The 18,794-nt window shown below is 47.5% G+C and overlaps 1 protein-coding gene across 2 annotated transcripts in view; it reads left to right on the top strand.

Moving 5' to 3' along the window:
* The window catches only part of DCAF10 (DDB1 and CUL4 associated factor 10), a 525,958-nt gene that overhangs the window by 366,699 nt on the left and 140,465 nt on the right, over positions 1-18,794 (top strand). The window contains exons 4-5 of one of the 2 annotated variants that reach the window (XM_069630373.1): positions 5,680-5,882; positions 6,769-6,882. In XM_069630373.1, the coding sequence (XP_069486474.1) occupies positions 5,680-5,882; positions 6,769-6,882 (317 nt within the window). Of the gene's footprint in view, positions 1-5,679; positions 5,883-6,768; positions 6,895-18,794 lie in introns of both variants that reach the window. The other variant, XM_069630372.1, reaches the window with a different exon arrangement.

Here is an 18,794-nt window from a genome sequence, read left to right on the forward strand (position 1 = left end):
CGTCAGGAGAGAGGACTCCTCATAGGTCCACACAAACTCATCATTTCGCTTTATGCCGACGATGTGGCACTATTCATACGTGATCCTGAAGACAACCTGAACCCGGTCATGAGGGAAGTTATTAAATTCAGTGCTGCCTCCGGTTTGAAGATTAACCAATCAAAATCTATCGTGTTCCCACTGACCCCAGCCACCAAGCAGTTCACAGACGACTTCCAACTCGCATGGAAAACATCCATGGTCCGGTACCTGGGGATACAATTGTCATTGAACCAACACGAGGTGTTTCGAGATAATTACGAAGAGGTGGTCAAGTCCCTTCAAGAAAAGGTGTCCAGATGGAAGACACTTCCACTAACACTTTGGGGAAGGGCCTCACTGGTCAAGATGGTGATACTGCCAAAATTACTTTATCTATTCAACAATATCCCCATGCTGCTACCGCAGACCTTTCTGAAAAAACTGAAAAGCTTGGTTTTGGAGCTACTTTGGGCGGGCAAACCAGCCAGGGTGGCGCACGCAACACTGACGCTCCTGGTATCCAGTGGACGGCTAGCCCTCCCGGATTTGGAGAAATACTTTTTGGCAGTGCAAGCACAGTACCTCAGCCACTGGTATGCCTCTCAAACAATCCGCCCTCACGTACAAGTGGAACGAGCCCTCGCAACGCCTGACCTGCTGACGGCTGTCGTCATTAGTCAGATTCCTGTCCCCAGCTCCACGATGAATGCGATGCTCGTGACATACAAAGCCTGGAAGACACTAGCCCTGAGGTGCGGGGTACAAACACGGTATTCACCTCTTCTACCCGTCAAGTTCATTCCAGGAGTTCCGCTGACCTCGGAGAGGGTGTTCCACCAGTGAGTAGATAAACTGCACATACAAACCCTTGGGGACCTCTTCATGGAGGACGGCTTTTTAACTCCAGACCAAGCAAAAATGAAAGGAGGCGATACTGCTCTGGACGTATTCCTATACTTCAGGACCCGTTACACCTTGCAGACCCTTCTGCCAGACTTCCCGTGTCAACCACCAACCTGGCAGCTGTTGCATAACGCGATTCAGGCACAGGGCGAAGGTAGGCTGGTGTCGCAAATCTACAAATCCATTATCTCTAGCACGGCCCCAGCTGTCTCTTCTGCCAAAGCCAGATGGGAGAAGTCGCTGCACACAGTCATTTCGGAGGAAGATTGGATCTATATCCTGAAACAGACTCAAAAAAGTTGCTCTCAACTCACGCCTGAAACGTATTCATTTCAACTTCCTCCATCAGACCTATTACACCCCAGAAAAAGCCAACAGACCCCACACCGACGCGATGGCGAAATGCAACAGATGCGGGACCCCTTCAGCAAACTTTGTCTACCTAGCCTGGGAGTGTCCAGAACTAATCTCTTTCTGGAATCAAGTCCTGGAGACGACGGCAGCTATTGTCGGTGAAGCAATGCAACCGCTCCAGACTGCTGCTATACTGGGCATGACAAGAGCACTCTCTGCACCAATTAGGAGGCTGGCAGGGGTTCTGCTGACACTGGCTCGTAGAAGGGTTGCCATGGCCTGGGGCCGAGGCCCCCCCCCCCACCCCCCAGCGGTCGCCGCATGGCAGAAGGACATACTTTATTACCAAGATCTAGAAACAGACTATATTAAACTTCTACCTCTACATATTCCCCCACCAGACATTTGGGGCCCTTTGACACTATTCCTGATGAGCGAAGCAGGTGACCCCGCAACGGACGATTCAGAGACGGAGAGTACGCCTCAGTGAAGGTATAGACTTGGCACATTTGCTTCCTCAGTCGGGGAAACAGGAGTGATTCAACAACTAACATAGAGGACATTTGAATCCAAAAGAGGGGGGGAATGGGGGGGCGGTGGATGGGAGCTGGGCTAGGGCGCAAAGTTTTAATCCACCCTAATGTGGATGTGAAGTTGTATTGTGTCTAAAATACCAAAAATAAAGTTTAAAAAAAAAAAAAAAGAAATGCAAAGTAAAAAAATTAAGGCCGTGTTAGTCCAGTTTTAAAATGACACAACATGCAGGTTTTGATATCCCTTATTGGATTAACTGAAAATACAGTGCAGCGATGGAAAACATCGTTAGCTTTCAAAGTCGCACATATTTCTTCGTCAGATTGCGCCATCTGTAATATTTTTAGTATAGTCCTATACAAGCTATCAAAACCTGAATCATAGGCGCCTATTTTAGAAAGGAATGCTTGCACAGCTATTTAATTTCATAGGCTACATCTGGCATTTTTTATATTACTTTGACTGGTGATGTTTTCACAACCCAGCCTTTTAAGCATTTATATTGCTAAGAGTATAGTAAGTAGGTAAAAATGTAAGATTGGCATGGAGACTTTAAATATGTTGAACAGGGGGAAAAATGTAATGTTGCAAGCTACTAGCCAGGCATAAAAAGTCACTTGCCACCTCAATGCTACACAAAGCACACAATTCTTTACTTGGTGAGGGTCAATTATTAGACAATCGCTAGTTGTCGGTGTACATTTTTTAGCCCTGTTCAACAGTTGGGGCCATGGCGAAAGCACTTGGATCTGCTGTACTGTGTCCAGCTTTCTGTTAGGGAGTTTTACTAAAGTTCACCTATGGTAGGACTACAGAAGACTCACTCTTAGATGTACAGGGCTCCACTTCTTAGATTTGGTCTGAACCACCCAAAAGATTTGGTAGCTATGGCTGAGCCGCCTGGCTTAGTCTAGGAGGGAGAAGGGCTGTAGGTAAGTACGAAGAACTCTGGGCACACTTATAGTCAAGAATACACTTCGACACAGTATATTTGTAAAAAATATGATTAACACAATACTAGAATCACAAGCATATTCATTTATACAGTAAGACCTTTAAGCATTACTCAAGACAATAGTAGATTTTAGATGAATACAGGTAGGTAGAGTAGTAAATAATTTCTTGTAACCAACATTAAGTAACCCAACTGGTAAGTACTTTCAAGCAGCCTATACTAGTCAACCCTATCTGGGGATAAGCGTCTCATAGTCTGAGGAGGCACTGGGGAACCACGGTCTGTGGGTGGCAAAACAAAGAAAGGCAGATGCTGTCAAGTTTCAAAAATAGCATGTCTCTTCTGTGTTGCAGATAAGTAAAATGTTTAGTTAAAAGGTGATTCAGGGTGGTCTGGTAGACCACCTTGAAGGACTGTAGACCAAAGGACCAGTGTCCTTAGGCCTGGGAGAACACAGTTGGGTTGTCCACACCAATGTGTCTCAAAGCTCAGGAGGAGTCAGATTCAACAAAGCAAGCACCCAGGTGAGTACCTAGGAGCCGGATAGTACCTTTCCTTGAAGAAAGAAGACCGTTCCACTGACAGGGGCCTAGGTGAGGCAACAGCAGCTCCTGTTCAGATTCTTGTCCTGGAGGCTGAAGAAGGAACTTCTGCCGGAGCATTCAGCTTCTGTGGATGGGATGCCCAGCAGGGTTCTGTCATTTCATCGACACCCGTTTTTACGACTGGTGTTTTTATGCAGCCGCCCCCCACAAGCCTCCTGTCCTCTACCTATTTTTGTTATTCACACCCCCAACCCCGTATGTGCCCTCTGCCCGCCAAAAAATGTGAAAAAATGTTTTCGGCCAAAACTCCACATATAAACACCCGTCATAAAAACGGGTGTCTATGAAAGGATTTCGTACCGCCCAGCAGATACTCTTCGCAATATTGGCTCATTGGGACTCTACCAAGACTTTGGTTCAGCAAATTCATCCAGGTCCCAGAGTATTGGGAAATTGCAGCCCATTATGGTCGCAGCTCTTCGAGGGACGGCTCAAAATACAGATGGTCTCGAGACTGGTTAGTCCCACCTGTCCAAATGAGGAAGTCATCCAGTCTGGATCTTCCATGTCGATTAGAAGAGGAGGCTGGAGCTGTGGCAGTCACTCTGCAGTCCTTAGTGGTTGCTGGCGGTGGCTGCAGAAGTTCTACTTCCTCTGATTTTTCGTTCCATGGGTCGACTCTCCCTTGCTGCCCCAAGACCTTTGCCTTTATGCAGGAAAAACAGCTCGAACATCAAATCCCCATTCAAGCCATATATGTAAATCTGCGGGTTGGCTTGTCTAGGAGGACAGCCAGCCTCCCAGTTCGAACTAGATCCAGGCAGAAACACTGCAGGACAAAGACCAGGGGAGTTTCAGTCTCCTCCCCCACTTTCTGTCATTTCAGGCACTCAATAGAGCCTTTGTGGGCTTTCACAAGGAAGCCCACCAAAGACAAAATAACTATAAAGACCTCCCCCATGCAGCTAGTCAGAAGAAGGCTCAAGAAAGAACAAGTCATCAGCAGTTGGTGAAAAAGGAAGACGGGCACCATTTTAGTACAATGGTAGTCCCTGTGTCCCTTACCGCAGCAGCAAAAGCAGCCTGCGTGGAAGTTTCACTAAAAATAGGTAGAAAATCTCAATTATCACCAGCCACTCAGATGAACTTGTCACTGTAATTTGAAAGTTGCAGAAGTGGTAAAAGGGATACATTGAGTCCCTTCAGCACTCCACATAAGGTGGGGTGTGCCGATTCCACAAAATAAGTTAGTCAGGATTATAATTGTTTGTGACGCGCTTAATACATAAGAGGTTTCTAAGCACGGATGCGGGATTCGAACCTGTGTTGCTCTGCGTCGTCTTGCTTCCAAGACTAGTGCGTTGCCACTACCTGTGCCCCCTATCCTTGGAAACAGTAGTTATCACAAAGAAAATAAAAAGGGCTGCTCAAAGAGCTCCCAGCAACACTGCACAGAAAGTGCTGCATGCTGCAATAATACATTGCAGATGCCTTAAAAGATGGAGGAAAGTAGTTCTCCAAAAAGATAAAACCGGAAAGGGTTGAAAAAGGTTCCCAGAGATGAAGTAAAATACTGAGTGAGTGTGGAAATTGTTCCCACTCATTCAGGAACACTTATCAGAAATTCAAGAGTACAGCAAAAACTGCTGGGGGAGTCACAAGTGTAGAGAATTATGCACAGAATTGAAATTCTACGTAACACTTTCTATGATGTTTGAGTAAAATGTCAAATGCATGCCCCACTTTGCCATGGAATCAGACTTGAGTGCTCTGCGTTCTTATTCAAGAGGATGCCCAAGAGGCAGATTTTCCTTGCTTGCCGTGGCCAGTGTGTGCTTTAAAAGCAGGATTGACCAAAACTGATTTTAGTTTGGCTGTTTCAGACAATTGCTTAAAACCCATTCTCCAAATGATGGCATTGTGTAATGCCTGTGGTGGAAGCATGGTTATGCACATATGTGCCATAGACCTTATCTGCCATATACTTTTATTTTCCACCCTTCCCTGTGTGATGTAACATCATTGGCGATCTTAGTTTCCAGCTTAGTCTTTGCTCTTCTACTGCAAGTTTCTCCTCGTTTCTTTGGAAACTGCCTGGACGTACTCATAGTTTTATCTACCAGTGACCATGGCACAGAGAATATAAATGAGGGCATGCCAGCATTCTGGCTTAACGGATATATTTGCTAAAAGTGTTTTTTTTTTTTTTTTGTTTTTTTTTAGGAAGCTTGATCTTTCAAGCCTTGTGAATTTTCAGAAAATCAGCCACTTATCCTGCTGGTGACTAGATTGTGTAAACTATTGTGGAACCTTAAATGCAGTGCTCTGGTGTGGTAATCTTTTTTTGCTTGCTTTGCCTTTCTGCAGATGTACTGAAGATGGGTGCCCACACAAGAAGTTCTTTCACACACGGTTCCTCATGCGAATGCGGTTGACACCAGATTGTTCAAAAATGCTGATCTCCACCTCCTCTGGGTATCTCCTGATTTTACATGATCTTGATCTCACTAAGTCTTTGGAAGTGGGCAGTTACCCTATTTTGCGAGCAAGGAGAACTATTTTTAGTGCAGGTATGCCATGAAATGGAGAACGTCAAATGATAAATTCTGTATTGGTGTTTTAGAATTGAAAACTGCTTTGTCTAAAAGACAGATCAAAAAACATGTTGCCCAAGTTGGTGGTGTGCTTTTTAAGAATCGGCAAAACCACTGTTGGACTAATTTGTCTGAGTTAACCTTCAGGTAATAGAGACCCACTGTGTTAATGTAATTTAACTAGGGCATGAATTAAGGGACAAACTGGCTATTAATATTGTGTGCTTTGTTTGGCTTTTAGTTGCAGAACTCTTTGGCAGTTTGGAGCTTCCTTGCATCCATGCAAGGCTATTTTTTAATAACTCTAAAAATTATAGTCACATGCAGAGCGTATTACATTGTCCATTGTAGATGCAGTCCTTTTGATAGTTAATCACAATTTTCATTGCTTGCTTTTGAAAATGGTGGTGTTCCTTCAACCTGGAAAAAATCACTTGCTTTTGGGGCTGATGGCTTACCTATATACTTTGAAAATATCTTTGATCGGACAGATCGGTTTACAAAGTAGGCATTTTTTATTCTTTGCACAGAGAACTGCAAGATGATAAAAAATAATCTAAGAGTTGGCCCTGTTGAGGAATACAATGCCTGCCAATATTAACGGATTAACACTTCGATCATAACAATACCAGCTGGCACAGGAGCTTTAGCATAGTTACTGTTTGATTTCAAATGCTAATTGTGCTATTTAAGTCGAGGTTTGGTGTACAAGATCATTGATTTGAATCAGTGGGCCCTTATGCTGTTTCCTCTGATTTTATGAAGGATCTTATTACCACTCTGTAGCTGCGTTTAATGGTGGTACTTTTGCTAAGAAAATGTTATCAATAAAGGTTCACATTGACACTTCTTTTTGTCACAGATTTGACCATATCTTCTGGCTCTACTAGCTCTCGATCATCCGTCTCGCCTTCCCAGCCTACCGATTCAAGTCCTTTCTCTGAGAAAAGTATGTCTCGTTCCACCCAACGTGAAGGTATGTGTATAGGTAGGTTCTGTGCGGACTATACATCCGACTGTGAAAACAAAATGTGCTGTTCCGAAGTGTGCGTTTGTACAGGATCAAAATGGCTAGGAGCTATGTAGCTACTGCTTGTAGCCTAGAACCAACAGCTACCAGGAACTACATTTGACTCCGCGTGTCAACCGGTGCCATACAAACCTACCTCCGTTACACATTAATTAAACTGTCTGTTTGGGGAAGTGCATACAGAGACATCTAACATAAATATAAAGCTTTAACTGTATTTATATAAACATGAATGAATTTAGAAATCGTGTTTAGCAAAAACTTGATACGGTTGTCAGGTTTGGCCCTTGTCATCACTAGCTTGATATGTCAGAAAAATAGCTGATTGCCCGCTAATCGATGACCGTTTCCTTCTTGGTATAGGCAACCTTGAATTTCTTAATTCCAAACTCTCATTATTTTTATATACACATTTTTTAGTTTCTGCCTTCACAAATTGACTATTAAGAATTTCAAGGTTGTCTATACCAAGAAGGTATACCGTAGGCCACGTGCGCAGCTGTGCGTCTGGAATTAGGTTGATGCATGTGGCCATCAACACGAGTAGGCGCGTTGCAGTGCGCAAGTTTATTTCCAGACAACTGGAAGAATCCATCCATTTCAGACAACTACTACACCTCTTCTCCAAGCAGACTTCCAAAGGTATTTTAGCCACCATTCGATATAGAACCCAAATAAGACTTACAAGGTCAATGGATACATTAATAAGTACACCCACCATTTACTTCACAGGGAGTGAATCACAGAGACCGAATAAAGGAGGTCTCTGGTGAAAATTATCTAACCTCAAAAAGGATAAGCTAAAACGAGCTGAATAGAAACGGAGCTAGGTAATAATGCACTCGCAACTTCCCCACTAAGATGAAAGGTCTCAGAGTAGAGGTTGGACTTAATAATATGCCAGAATACTGAATAGGGACACAGTCAAAAATCTAGCATAGCAGGATGATACTCTGTGCTATAAACTAAATTGAAGAGAACAGGGGGAACTCCTATACAGAATTTGAAATAACGCAAAACAGTGTCACCACAGGGGGACGTCAAAATAGTAAATTTGTAATTAATCAAGCTGCACAACAATGTTCTTAGTCCTATTGAGTTCGGACGAATGACACAATCACTGAGGAATTGTTATTGCACAGGAATGCCAAGTCACTCCAATCAGATATGAACAGTTAATAAGTGTACATGCATTCAGTAACAGGAAGCAATAGAAAGAATTGCATTATGCGGTAATTGCCGAGTAGTTCTAGGCTTTAACTCGTATTATCACACATACATAAGGATAATTCCCAGTGCAACAGGCAGTTCGTATGCAGTAATTGATCAATATTGTATCTAGTATTCCTGCACTGACCAGGAATTCTCAACTTAGCCTAGAGGAAGCCATTGGATTGATGAAACAGTAGGGATGGGCGCCAAACGTTATTGTTGTCTTATTCATATTAAGTTGTATGTAATTTAAAATCCATTTTTACTCAAATCACATTCTTAAACTGATGTTACTATGGAGTATGAAGTAGTATTCAGAGTAATCCATTAAACCAATCATGTGCCCTATGCAGGAGTGGTTAGCAACGCAATGGTCTCAGGCAAGCGGTCAGTGGGTCGATCTAGTGGTTGTTTAATTAATCCTGGTACAGGCTCCTCGCTGGTGGTCCAGGGGCAACTTGATAAAAGGAAAACCCTTTCGCAATCCACCTGTTCAAGCGATACCAACTACAGATGCCTCACTGTCTGGGTGGGGTGGCCATTACCTTCACCACACAGCTTATGGCCAGTGGTCACACACCACAGCCCAAAACCGCATCAACCTCCTAAAACATCTGACAGTTATCAAGGCTTTGCAGGCTTGTCAGCAGCATCTAATTGGTCAGACAGTGCAAGTCCTCAAAGATGACACCAGTGCCATGTTATACCTAAACAAGCGGGGAGGTACACACACTGTCCAAGCTATCCCCAAAGATTTGAAAGTGGACACTCAAGCAGAACATGTTCCTAGTCCCTCAACATGTTCCAGGGAAACTCAATGCTCTTACAGACACTCTGAGCAGAATCCTCTACCCGAAGGAGCACAAGTGGTAACTTAACAGAGATATTCTAGACAACCTCTTCTATTTGGGGTTATCCTCCTTTAGGCTTGTTTGCCACAAGCCAAAATGCATAATGCCCATACTTTGCATCCAGGTTTCCCCAACCACAGTCCAAGGGGATCGTCCTGTGAATGAGCTGGTCAGGGAAATTTGCTTATGCCCATGACACCGCTCCTCAGCAGGATAGTGCACAAGATGCACCAGGAACAAGCCACACTAATCCTGATGGCTCTAATGTGGGCAAGACAACCATGGTTTCCACACCTGCTCAAACTGTCGATGTGCAAACCAATCAACATTCTGTGCCCCTTCAACATGCAGTCCCAGCACGAGGGGACAGCCCTCCATTCACAGTCTATGAACTTGGCTGCTTGGCTCCTGAATTCATAGAGTTTTGGCACTTAAACCTTCCTCAAAGGTGTATGGATATCCTCAAGGAGGCACGGAAACGCAACACCAGGCACTGTTACTTCAACAAATGGAAAGGTTTTGTAATAGGGTGCCGATCACAATCCTTAAATCCAATTCAGTGATCACCATCCAACAGTCTAAACTGCATGCTTTATCTACTAGACTCTGGCCTACTATTTAACTCCATCAAGGTACACTTGGCGGCTCTTTCCGCATACACCACTTCGCAGAGCAAGGTGTCTTGGTGGAACGTTCCTGTAAGCAAAGCTTTCATGGAGGGAGTAAAGAGAGTATACCCTCCCATTTACAACCCTCCCTCGGGTTGTGACCTTAATGTTGTGCTCTCAAAGCTCATGGGTCGGCCCTTTAAACTGAGGCACAAAGCGAGCCTCAAACACTGAATCTACAAGACCTCTTTTCTAGTAGCCATCATCTCAATAAGACTAATTAGTGCGCTACAGGCATTCTGTACAAGACCCTTTCTCTGTAATCCACAAGGACAAAAAACATGTGCTAGATGTTCACCGAAATTCATATCATTCAATTTCAACCAATCCATTGAACTAACTATTTTTTCCAAAATCCATCTAACTCCGCCGAGAGGAGCCTCCATACACTAGATAGGAGGGTGGTCTTGTACAACGTAAACAAAACCTAACCTCTAAGGTAAATAGTCCAGCTTTTTGTTTCCATAGCACCTGATAGAGAAGGTGATAACATTTTAAAAAACGTCATCTCCAAATGACTATTCAAGTGCATAAAGCTGTGCTATTCACTATCGAAGAAGACCCTACCTATCACACCAAGAGCTCACTCTACCAGAGGTGCAGGAGCTACCCTAGCATTTACTTCAAACATCCCCCAGATGCTATTTGCAGAGCAGCTACTTGGAGTTTTATACATACTTTTACTCAGCACTACTGCATTGACACACATTCTAAGCAGATTCACAGGTGGGACAAGCAGTGCTAAAAAATCTATTAGCTGCTGTACCTTCACACAACCCACCTCCTTCTCCAGATACTGCTCGCTAATCTATGCATAGCCTGTGATCTAAGCAGATCCTCGAGCCTCAGAAGGCATACATTACTTATTGTAATTGTATTTCGAGGGGATTGGTTCCTCCGATGTATTCCACATCTAATACAGGTAATCACCACAGCTGTGCTGCTTCGGAAAATTGTTGGTGTCTGCATCCTGCGTCGATGACGTCGACAAGCTGTCCTCGAGGGCCTCCGTCGAGCCAACGTCACCGGATGTTATAAGTAGGACGCACAACGCACGTAGCCTCAGTTCTGTTTTTTCCGCGAATGTGTTCGATTCGGAGATCTCGGCACGCCTCGGTTCTTCTGATAAATCTATTGGTTCTTCCAACATAGTTGTTTGTGAAGATATCGTGTCTTTGTCTTCTTCTACCCCGCGGTCGGGATTCAAGAAGTGTCAGGACTGTGGTTCCAAGATGTCGCTTACGGACCCGCACAACGTCTGCCTGTGGTGCCTCGGCGAGGACCACGCCACCGTGACGAATGCCAGTCTTTGACGTCAAAGGCCTTGCGGGAGCGGAAGAAGAAGCCATCTGTAGGTAGGGTTTCCAAACCCCGAAAGTCAATATCCGCAGGGCTTTCGACCGACGATTTGAGGGCCGACTCTCCGCGTCGGCGTAAGTCAAGGGGGTCTCGGTCCCGGAGTGGTTCCCGCCATTCCGCTGCCTCTTCTAGGCACTCGCGGAAGCGCCGTCACCGATCGCCTTCCTCGTCCGAGGACTCCGCCAGACGGCGGGTGGCTTGTCCTACCAAGCATTCCTCTCCTGCGGAATGGGACTCATTTCGTAAGGAAATGATGGTGATTTTCGAATCGCAGGGCTCCGTTCCATCCGTGCCTTCGAGGGAAGCCGGCAAGGAACGCCCTAGGGCCACCGCTCGTGCGCCTTCGGGCTCGGGTGGTTGGCGCGATCATGAGGAGCCTTCGAGGTCCCGATCAGACAAGGTAGATCGCTCTAGCCATGCCCGCTCCAGGTCCCGGTCCTCGTCGCCCTCAAGACCGTCGGAGCGTGTGAGGTCTTCTAAGAAGACGTCAACGACATCAGCGCCATGTCGGTCGAGGGACTCTCTCGAGGCTCCGCCTCCAAGGAAGTCATCGACGCCATCTGCGCTGAGCCCGTCGAAGGACACGCTCGAGGCACTGCCCTCGAGGCGTGTGTCAAAGCCATCGGCGCCACGCTTGACGCCGATTCAGTCAACGCCCTCAACGCCTTTTGTGGAGGCTTTACCGGAGGTACCCCGTGCATTGGTGGAAACTCTGAGGAAGGCCCTAAAGAAGTCAGTGAGACCTTTATTTGAACCTTTTTCTGTGCCCTCATCCAGGGATTTATTGCAGCTCTGGATTACATCTCTGAGGTGGATGAAGGGTCTGATGAAGGTTTGGTTCCTGATGAGGTTCCTGACGAACTCTTGTCTGGTCATAGCCAGTTGGAAGACCTGCGTCAGTCTTTGTACGACGCCAGTGGTCTGGACACCTCTCCAGAGGTTGAGTTTGGTAGGCCTGAGCCTGACGCACACGCCGAGTCTTCATACCGGCGTCTCATGTCGAGGGTGGCTGAGTACTTGGGGTGGTCTGCGCCACCAGTGGATTTTCTGCAGGATGACCTGACAGATATCCTTGACCAAGATCCACCGACTGAACCGGTGCTGCTATTTCATATAGCTTTACAGAGAAGGGTGGCGGCGGCTTGGACTGCTCCGGAGAGTCTCACTGCAATGAGCAAGTAGTTGCCGAAAAAATGCCACCCGGCCAGTAGCGACCCCTGTTACTTGACTATGCACCCAACTCCGGAGAGTTTGGTGGTGCAGGCCGCTACGGCCCCAGCAAAGCAGGCGTCGTACCCTACCATCCCTCCAGATAGGGACGACAAACGTTTTTGATGGCTGGGCAAAGAAAGTGTTTTCTTCAAGGGGTATGGCTTTACAGGCAGCCAACTCTGTGTGTGCCTTAGCACGTTTCACTCACACTCTGTGGAATTGTATGTCTTTTGCGGCTGAGCATATTCTCGAAGGGGAGGAATGGGATGGTTTTCTTGCCCTCGTTCAGGATAGCAAGGATGCCATGTGTGAATCCATTCAGTCGGGTCTGGACATGGCAGATTGTGTCAGCCGGTCCATGGCGGCGAGCACCGTGATGCGCAGATTTGAGTGGTTGCGGAAATCGGGGTTTGCTCCTGGCGTACAAGCCTGGTTTCTCAACATGCCCTTTGATGGTGTACCTCTTTTTGGCAGCAAGGCTGACGAGAGCCTTGAGAGGTTGCAGGCCTCCAAGGCTGCAGCGAAGTCGTTGAGCGCTGCAGTTCGCCAACCTCCGCCTTTTTGTCCTAGGGGACAGCAATGGAGGGGAGGTTCCTTTCGATATTACTCTTCCTTTGGTAGATCGAGGGGAGCTGCAAGCCAAAGGGGCCACAGTAGGAGTACCAGAGGTGGAAAACAAGGTACTCTAGGTGCCTCAAGCCGCTCGGGCAGTTGCCTCTTTGCCCTCAGACACTGCTGCTTCCCATGGTTCGCCGGTTTGGGGAAGGCTGGCGCAGCATCTTGTAGAATTACTTCATCTACTGTCTTCCTTTCCGGCAGAGGCCTCACGACAATCCACCAGGGAATCTCTTTGAAGAGTCCGGATCCGCTCCTTGCGCAGGAAATCAAATCCCTGCTGGAGAAAGGCGCCATAGAACTAGGCCTAGATCGGGTATATCCCAGAAGGACCATCATAGGATTTATTTCCATATTTTTCCCTGGTAATTTGTGTGAGAACCCCTAACACCTTTCTCCAAAAATCCCGAAATCGTGAACAGAACCATGCCAAAATGAATGAAATCGGCTTGAGGTAATTTACACCTCAGGCAATTCTATGTTAACCAGGGTAGAACCTATGTAATTTGAATGGTGTGTGATACGTTTGACAGACAAATTTGAAATGTATCAATTGGTATCTAGCATTCATTGAAACCTTTTAGTTTGTTTGACAATATATAACCACTCTTCATCCCCGAATGTTAGATTAATACAGCGCTCCCATCTGCGCCTGGAAGGACCAGTAACAGGAATCAACTCTTGTTGCAGCTTTATATATAAATGGGAAACCAAATGCTGCTCACCTTGTGCAGTAATAATCTCAAGAAGTAAAGTAAATGTAGGGGGCGGCGCAGTGAAGGTTTGGCACTGCATCAGCCCACAGAGTCCTACATTAGCTGGGGCTCAAACCCTTGTTTGGAGTGTTGAGACATGGCTACCAAAGCTTAGTCTTCTAAATCGGGACGGCCCAAACCTCCCCAATTGAATAGCAATGCAATGGTCTAACATGCTAGCTGCACTGGCCTTTCTCCCCAGACAAGGTTGGACAAGACCGTTTTGAATTCAATACAAAATGTACATGGGATTTGTATTAGGAAGTTGGTGAAAAGATGTAAGCTTTTTGAGAGTATAACCGCTCCTGCGCAACTCTAGGCTGTGTGCGCCCCCCTCTCACTTTGTTGCGTTCACTCCCTCGTAACTTGTCTGCGTGCACCCCCTCGTACTTAGGCTGCGTGCGCTCTACTCGGTGGCGTGCACCCCCCCTTTCCCTCAGCTGCTGCGTTGCCCGCATTCCCAGCAGGCCTCCCCCCCACTTAGCTCCTTCCCCTGATATTTTGTGTATTCTTCTTGACATTTTGTCCTCCACGGTTGTTGGCTTAGATTGCATTGCCTGCTTTCCTGCTGTGCTCATTCTTTAATTCTAGGTTTATTTGGTGATTGTTCTGTTCCTGTAATTTGTTTTTCTACCGGGTTGTTTGCTTACATTGTACTGCCTGGACTTTGGTGATTGACTTGTCTATATACTGCCACCCTCCTTTGGTGTCCCCCTTCCCTCCCCCTAGAGTTCCTCCCCTTAACCCCCAGCTTGGGCGCCCCCTCTCTTCTTCCCCTCCCACCCTTCCTCTCTGCATCCTCTATGGTGCTCTCTCACCGGTCTTCTCGAACTGCTTTTCTATCGACTATCCTATCCCTCTCACTAAGTCTGGCAGGAAGAATCTCAAAAGAGAAATACTGGTCTCCAACCCAGGCCTCCCTATCGCTGATACACCAGTGCTTCCTCTAGACAGACACTTACTGACATTCTCTGTTGTTTATTCTGTAGGCCTATGGACCCCCCATATGGTCTCTGTTCTCTCTCCTTTTTCTTCTTCGCCCATTAATGTTGGCTACCGGTGGGAGGCCCTCCTGGCCTCCTTCCACTCCATCAAGACCATCATTAATGTTTACCTAAACGGCACTGTCTTGGTCCAAGGCCCTCAGGCCAACCTCCTGCTTTTTGATAGACGCTTCCTGCGCCTTATCAACTTCCTTTCTTCATCTTCTGCTGTTCCTTCTTTCCCCGCTCTGGCTGCACTGCCGCCTCCATCCTCTGCCACCTCTATGGATGCCTCTGCTGCTTCTCCAGCCACCCTGTTGCGACCTTCCTCTGCCGCTCCACTGCTGCCTCCATCTTCTGCCGCCTCTACGGCTGCCTCTGCTGCTTCTCTGGCCACCTTGTTGCCTGCTTCCTCTGCCACCTTTCTGGCACCCACCTCCTCTTTGGCTACCTTGCCTCTTCTCTTCCTCCTCCTTTCCTCTGCCTTTCCTTGGGCACCTGCAACACTTCTGCAAGGCATACCTCTGACCTGTACCCCACCACAGAAGTCGTTCAAAGGGGTAACCCTGCGCCACGTTGCTACTCTCGACTCTTGTTCAGCTGTCCCACTCCTCTGACATCTGCCATCTCCTGGAAGAACTCTATTTGGATCTACTCAGTCTGACCGCTACTTGGTTCACGGCCAGCTCTGTCACAAGCTTAGACATTCTCCTTCCTGATGGCTACAAGATCCTATCCGAACCCAGAACCAACTGTCCCGGTGGGGGTGTAGCCTTGATCTTCCTGGAGTGGATGCTGTCCCTGCTTCTGTCATTCCTATGCAGGACTACTCCTTTGAATGCCTGGTCTGCAGGCTCTCTCCTGGCCTTTCCCTCACTCTGGCCACTATCTACAGGCTGCCTGGCCAGGTTGCCCCCTTCCTCTCTGAGTGGGTAGACCGCTCCTCCTCTCTTCGCCTCTACCTCTCAACTTCTCCTCGGATACCTTAACATCCACCTGGATGCTACCTGCGCTTCTTCAGGGCTCTTTCACAACCTCTGCGAATCTTTTTCTTTCTCTCTCCTCTTTCTCTTTCTTTCTTCCCTTCTCTATTTTTCTTTCTTTCTCTATTTCTCTTTCTTTCTCTTTCTCGCGCTTTCTCTCGCGTCTTTGTCTCTGTCTTTGTCTCTTTGTGTGTCTCTCTCTCGTTGTTTTTCTCTCTTTATGGCCCGAATCAATCCGCACGGCACACCCTGCATGCTCTGATCTCCTCAGACCGCCCCCTCCCCAACTCTCATCACTCCTCTCCTGGAGTGATCACTTTATCCTTTCGTCCCACCTCCCTACCCCTCAGGCCAAGCCGACTCATCACTGCCACCTACCTTCTCGGCCAGCTGAGACTTTCACTGCTACTTTCGGTCCTACTTCCGCACCTTTGGCTGACTCACACACTGACACAACCCTATCTAACCTTCATCTTTCTATATCTAACACTCTTAATTTACTTGCCCCTGTCATGGGGATCGCTTGAAGCCCAAATCCAAGTGCAACTCTTGGTATGACTCTGACCTAGTCACCCTCAAACGCAAGTGCAGTGTGGCTGAGAGGAAGTGGAGGGCATCCGGTGCACCATCTGACAAAATGCCCAGCCGCCTGCTACAAAGGCAATACAGACTCTGTTCTTACCAAGAAGAGGGGCCACATCCAAGCCCGCATCTCTGCGGCATCTAACAACTCGGCCTAACTCTTAAAAATGTGCATGGAGCTGGCCAATCCTGCTTCAGTCTCTGCCTCTCCTGTTCCCTCCGAGGCCCTCTGTAGTGCTTTGGCTTCTCATTTCATCACTAAAACTTCCTGTCCACCCTCTCCTCCTCCACTCCTGTGGCTGTCTCTCCTCCTCCCTTCTCTTCCTTTCCCTTCACCCAGACAATGTTTCTAGACAAGTCCGATCTATGAGCAGTCTCGTCTAAACAGGTTCTCCTCTGTTCATCCAGAACTATCAAGGACCACATTGGCACTCTTGCTTATGCCTTGGCCGATTTCTGCAATCTTTCCTTTGCCACTGGAACCTTCCCCTCCCCCTTTAAGCACACCATTGTGAACCCCCTGCTAAAGAAGCCCTCTGACGATCCTTCCTCTCCGGCTAACTATCTCCATCACTCCTTTCCTGGGCAAACTCTTGGAAAAGCTGGCCCTCTCCCATCTTAATCTGCACACTGAATCTGTTGGTTGTCTCCATGACCACCAGCCTGGCTTCAGAGCTCCCAGAAGCATGGAAACTACTCACCTGAACACCTGCGAAGACCTGCTCTATAACCTTGATTCCAACCTTCCTTTTGTCCTCATTCTCCTCGTTCTTTCTTCTGCCTTTGATTTGGTCAACCATGCCATCCTGCTGAATATTCTCAGTGATAACCTGGGTATCACTGATCAGGTCCTGGCCTGGCTGACCTCCTTTCTCACTGACCAACCCTCTCAGGTCTTTCCTCTATCTCACTACGTGTGGTGTTCCCCAGGCTTCTAACCTCTCTCCCTGGCTTTTTAACCAATACCTGGCACCTGTTGCCCACTGCATCGCTTTCTTCTGCTCCAACTATCAGTTTTATGCGGATGACACCCAGCTCTCCTTTAGGCTCCCCTCAGCCGCCTCTTCTCCTTCTCCCATTCCAAATTGTCTGATCGCAATTCAGGAAGGTTGTGCTGCCAATGTTCTCTTCCTTAATGCCGGTAAGACTGAGATCCTCCTCATCGGAACACCAGCTCCCTCCTTTCGTCTCTCTGGCTGCCCACTCTGGGCCCTCTTCGTACCTGTGAGGCTGAGAACCTTGGGGGGTCATCTTCGATTCCACCCTTCTCTCCTCACATCTGTGACATCTCTAAGAAGGCAAACTATCGGCTGCACCTCCTCAGAGGTATTCCTACTTTCCTTAATTTCCCCCAGAAGCTCCCTGTCTCCAGGGCTCTGGTCCTCTCTAGGCTGGACTACTGCAACAGTCTATTTCTTAATCTTTCTGCCTCTACTCTCCGACCTCTACAACTAATCCAGAACAGGACTGCAAGACTTGTCCTTGGCCTCAAGCCCAGGGATCGTACCTCCCAGCTCAGAAAGCTCTTCATTGGCTGCCAGTGGTGGCAAGGATCAAGTCCAAGGCCCTCTGCATCGTCCACAAAGCTTTATGGGGCCTGGGACCGCACTATCTTCAACTCTCTCTCTTCCTAAACATCTCCCTTCTTGAGTGCTCTGCTCATCCACCTCCAACTCTGAGGGTCAGTCGCTTTTCCAAGCAGAGAGTTGGGGGCAGAGCTCCATCTTTGGCTGGGGCCTCCTTCTGGAACAGCCTCCCTGCCTCTGTCAAACTTGAGAAGAATCACCTCCGGTTTCGGATGCAACTCAAGACCCTCCTCTTCGCTTCCGCTTTCTCTTCCTCTTCCCTGCTGATGTCTCAACTGCTCCATGCACTGGTCACCTGGTTACCCTCTGAACTTGGGCCCAGGCTCCTGCAGGTCCAGTTGCACCTCGCACTGCCTCCTGGCTCCCCCCTAGCACTTGTGGTCTGAATCTGCCACCCTACAGTCCCTTCTCCCTGCACTTATGAGCCACCCATTAGCTGCCCTTTTGAATTACCTGCACTGAGCCACACACTGGCTGCACTTTTGAGTTACCTGCACTTCTTTCTCTCTACCCCCTACCCCGCACTCGGCACACCTCCCCTTCTACCTCCCTGCACTTGTGCCATCTGAATGACACGGGACCTAGCAAGATTGTTGTTTTGTCCTCCCTATGCTTCCCCTCCTTGTCTTGTCGCACCTAGAAACACTTGTGTACAGGCACGTTATAAATGCCATATCGTATCTCAGTTGAAATTTGAGCCACCATGAAATGTTTCATTTCTGTACCTTGCCGTGAATCTCATCAAGAAGATATATATATATATTTCGTGGGGATTGGGTCCTCCGACGTATTCCATATCTATGACCGGTAATGTCCAGAGCTGTGCTGCTTCGGAAAATCTTTGGTTCCTGCGTCGATGACGTCGATGCGCCGTCCCCGAGGACGACCTCCGGCGGCCGACGTCACCCGATGTGATAAGTAGGACGCACAACGCCCATAGCCTCAGTTCCGTTTTTTCCGCGATCGTGTTCCCTTCGTGAATCTCGGTACGCCTCGACTCGTTGGAGTTTGCTGTGAAGACCTGTTCGTGGCGATGTCTTTCTTTCTCATCT

The sequence above is a fragment of the Ambystoma mexicanum genome, chromosome 6q, assembly GCF_040938575.1.
Source record: "Ambystoma mexicanum isolate Mex_15411 chromosome 6q, UKY_AmexF1_1, whole genome shotgun sequence".
NCBI classification, from domain to species: Eukaryota; Metazoa; Chordata; class Amphibia; order Caudata; family Ambystomatidae; genus Ambystoma; species Ambystoma mexicanum.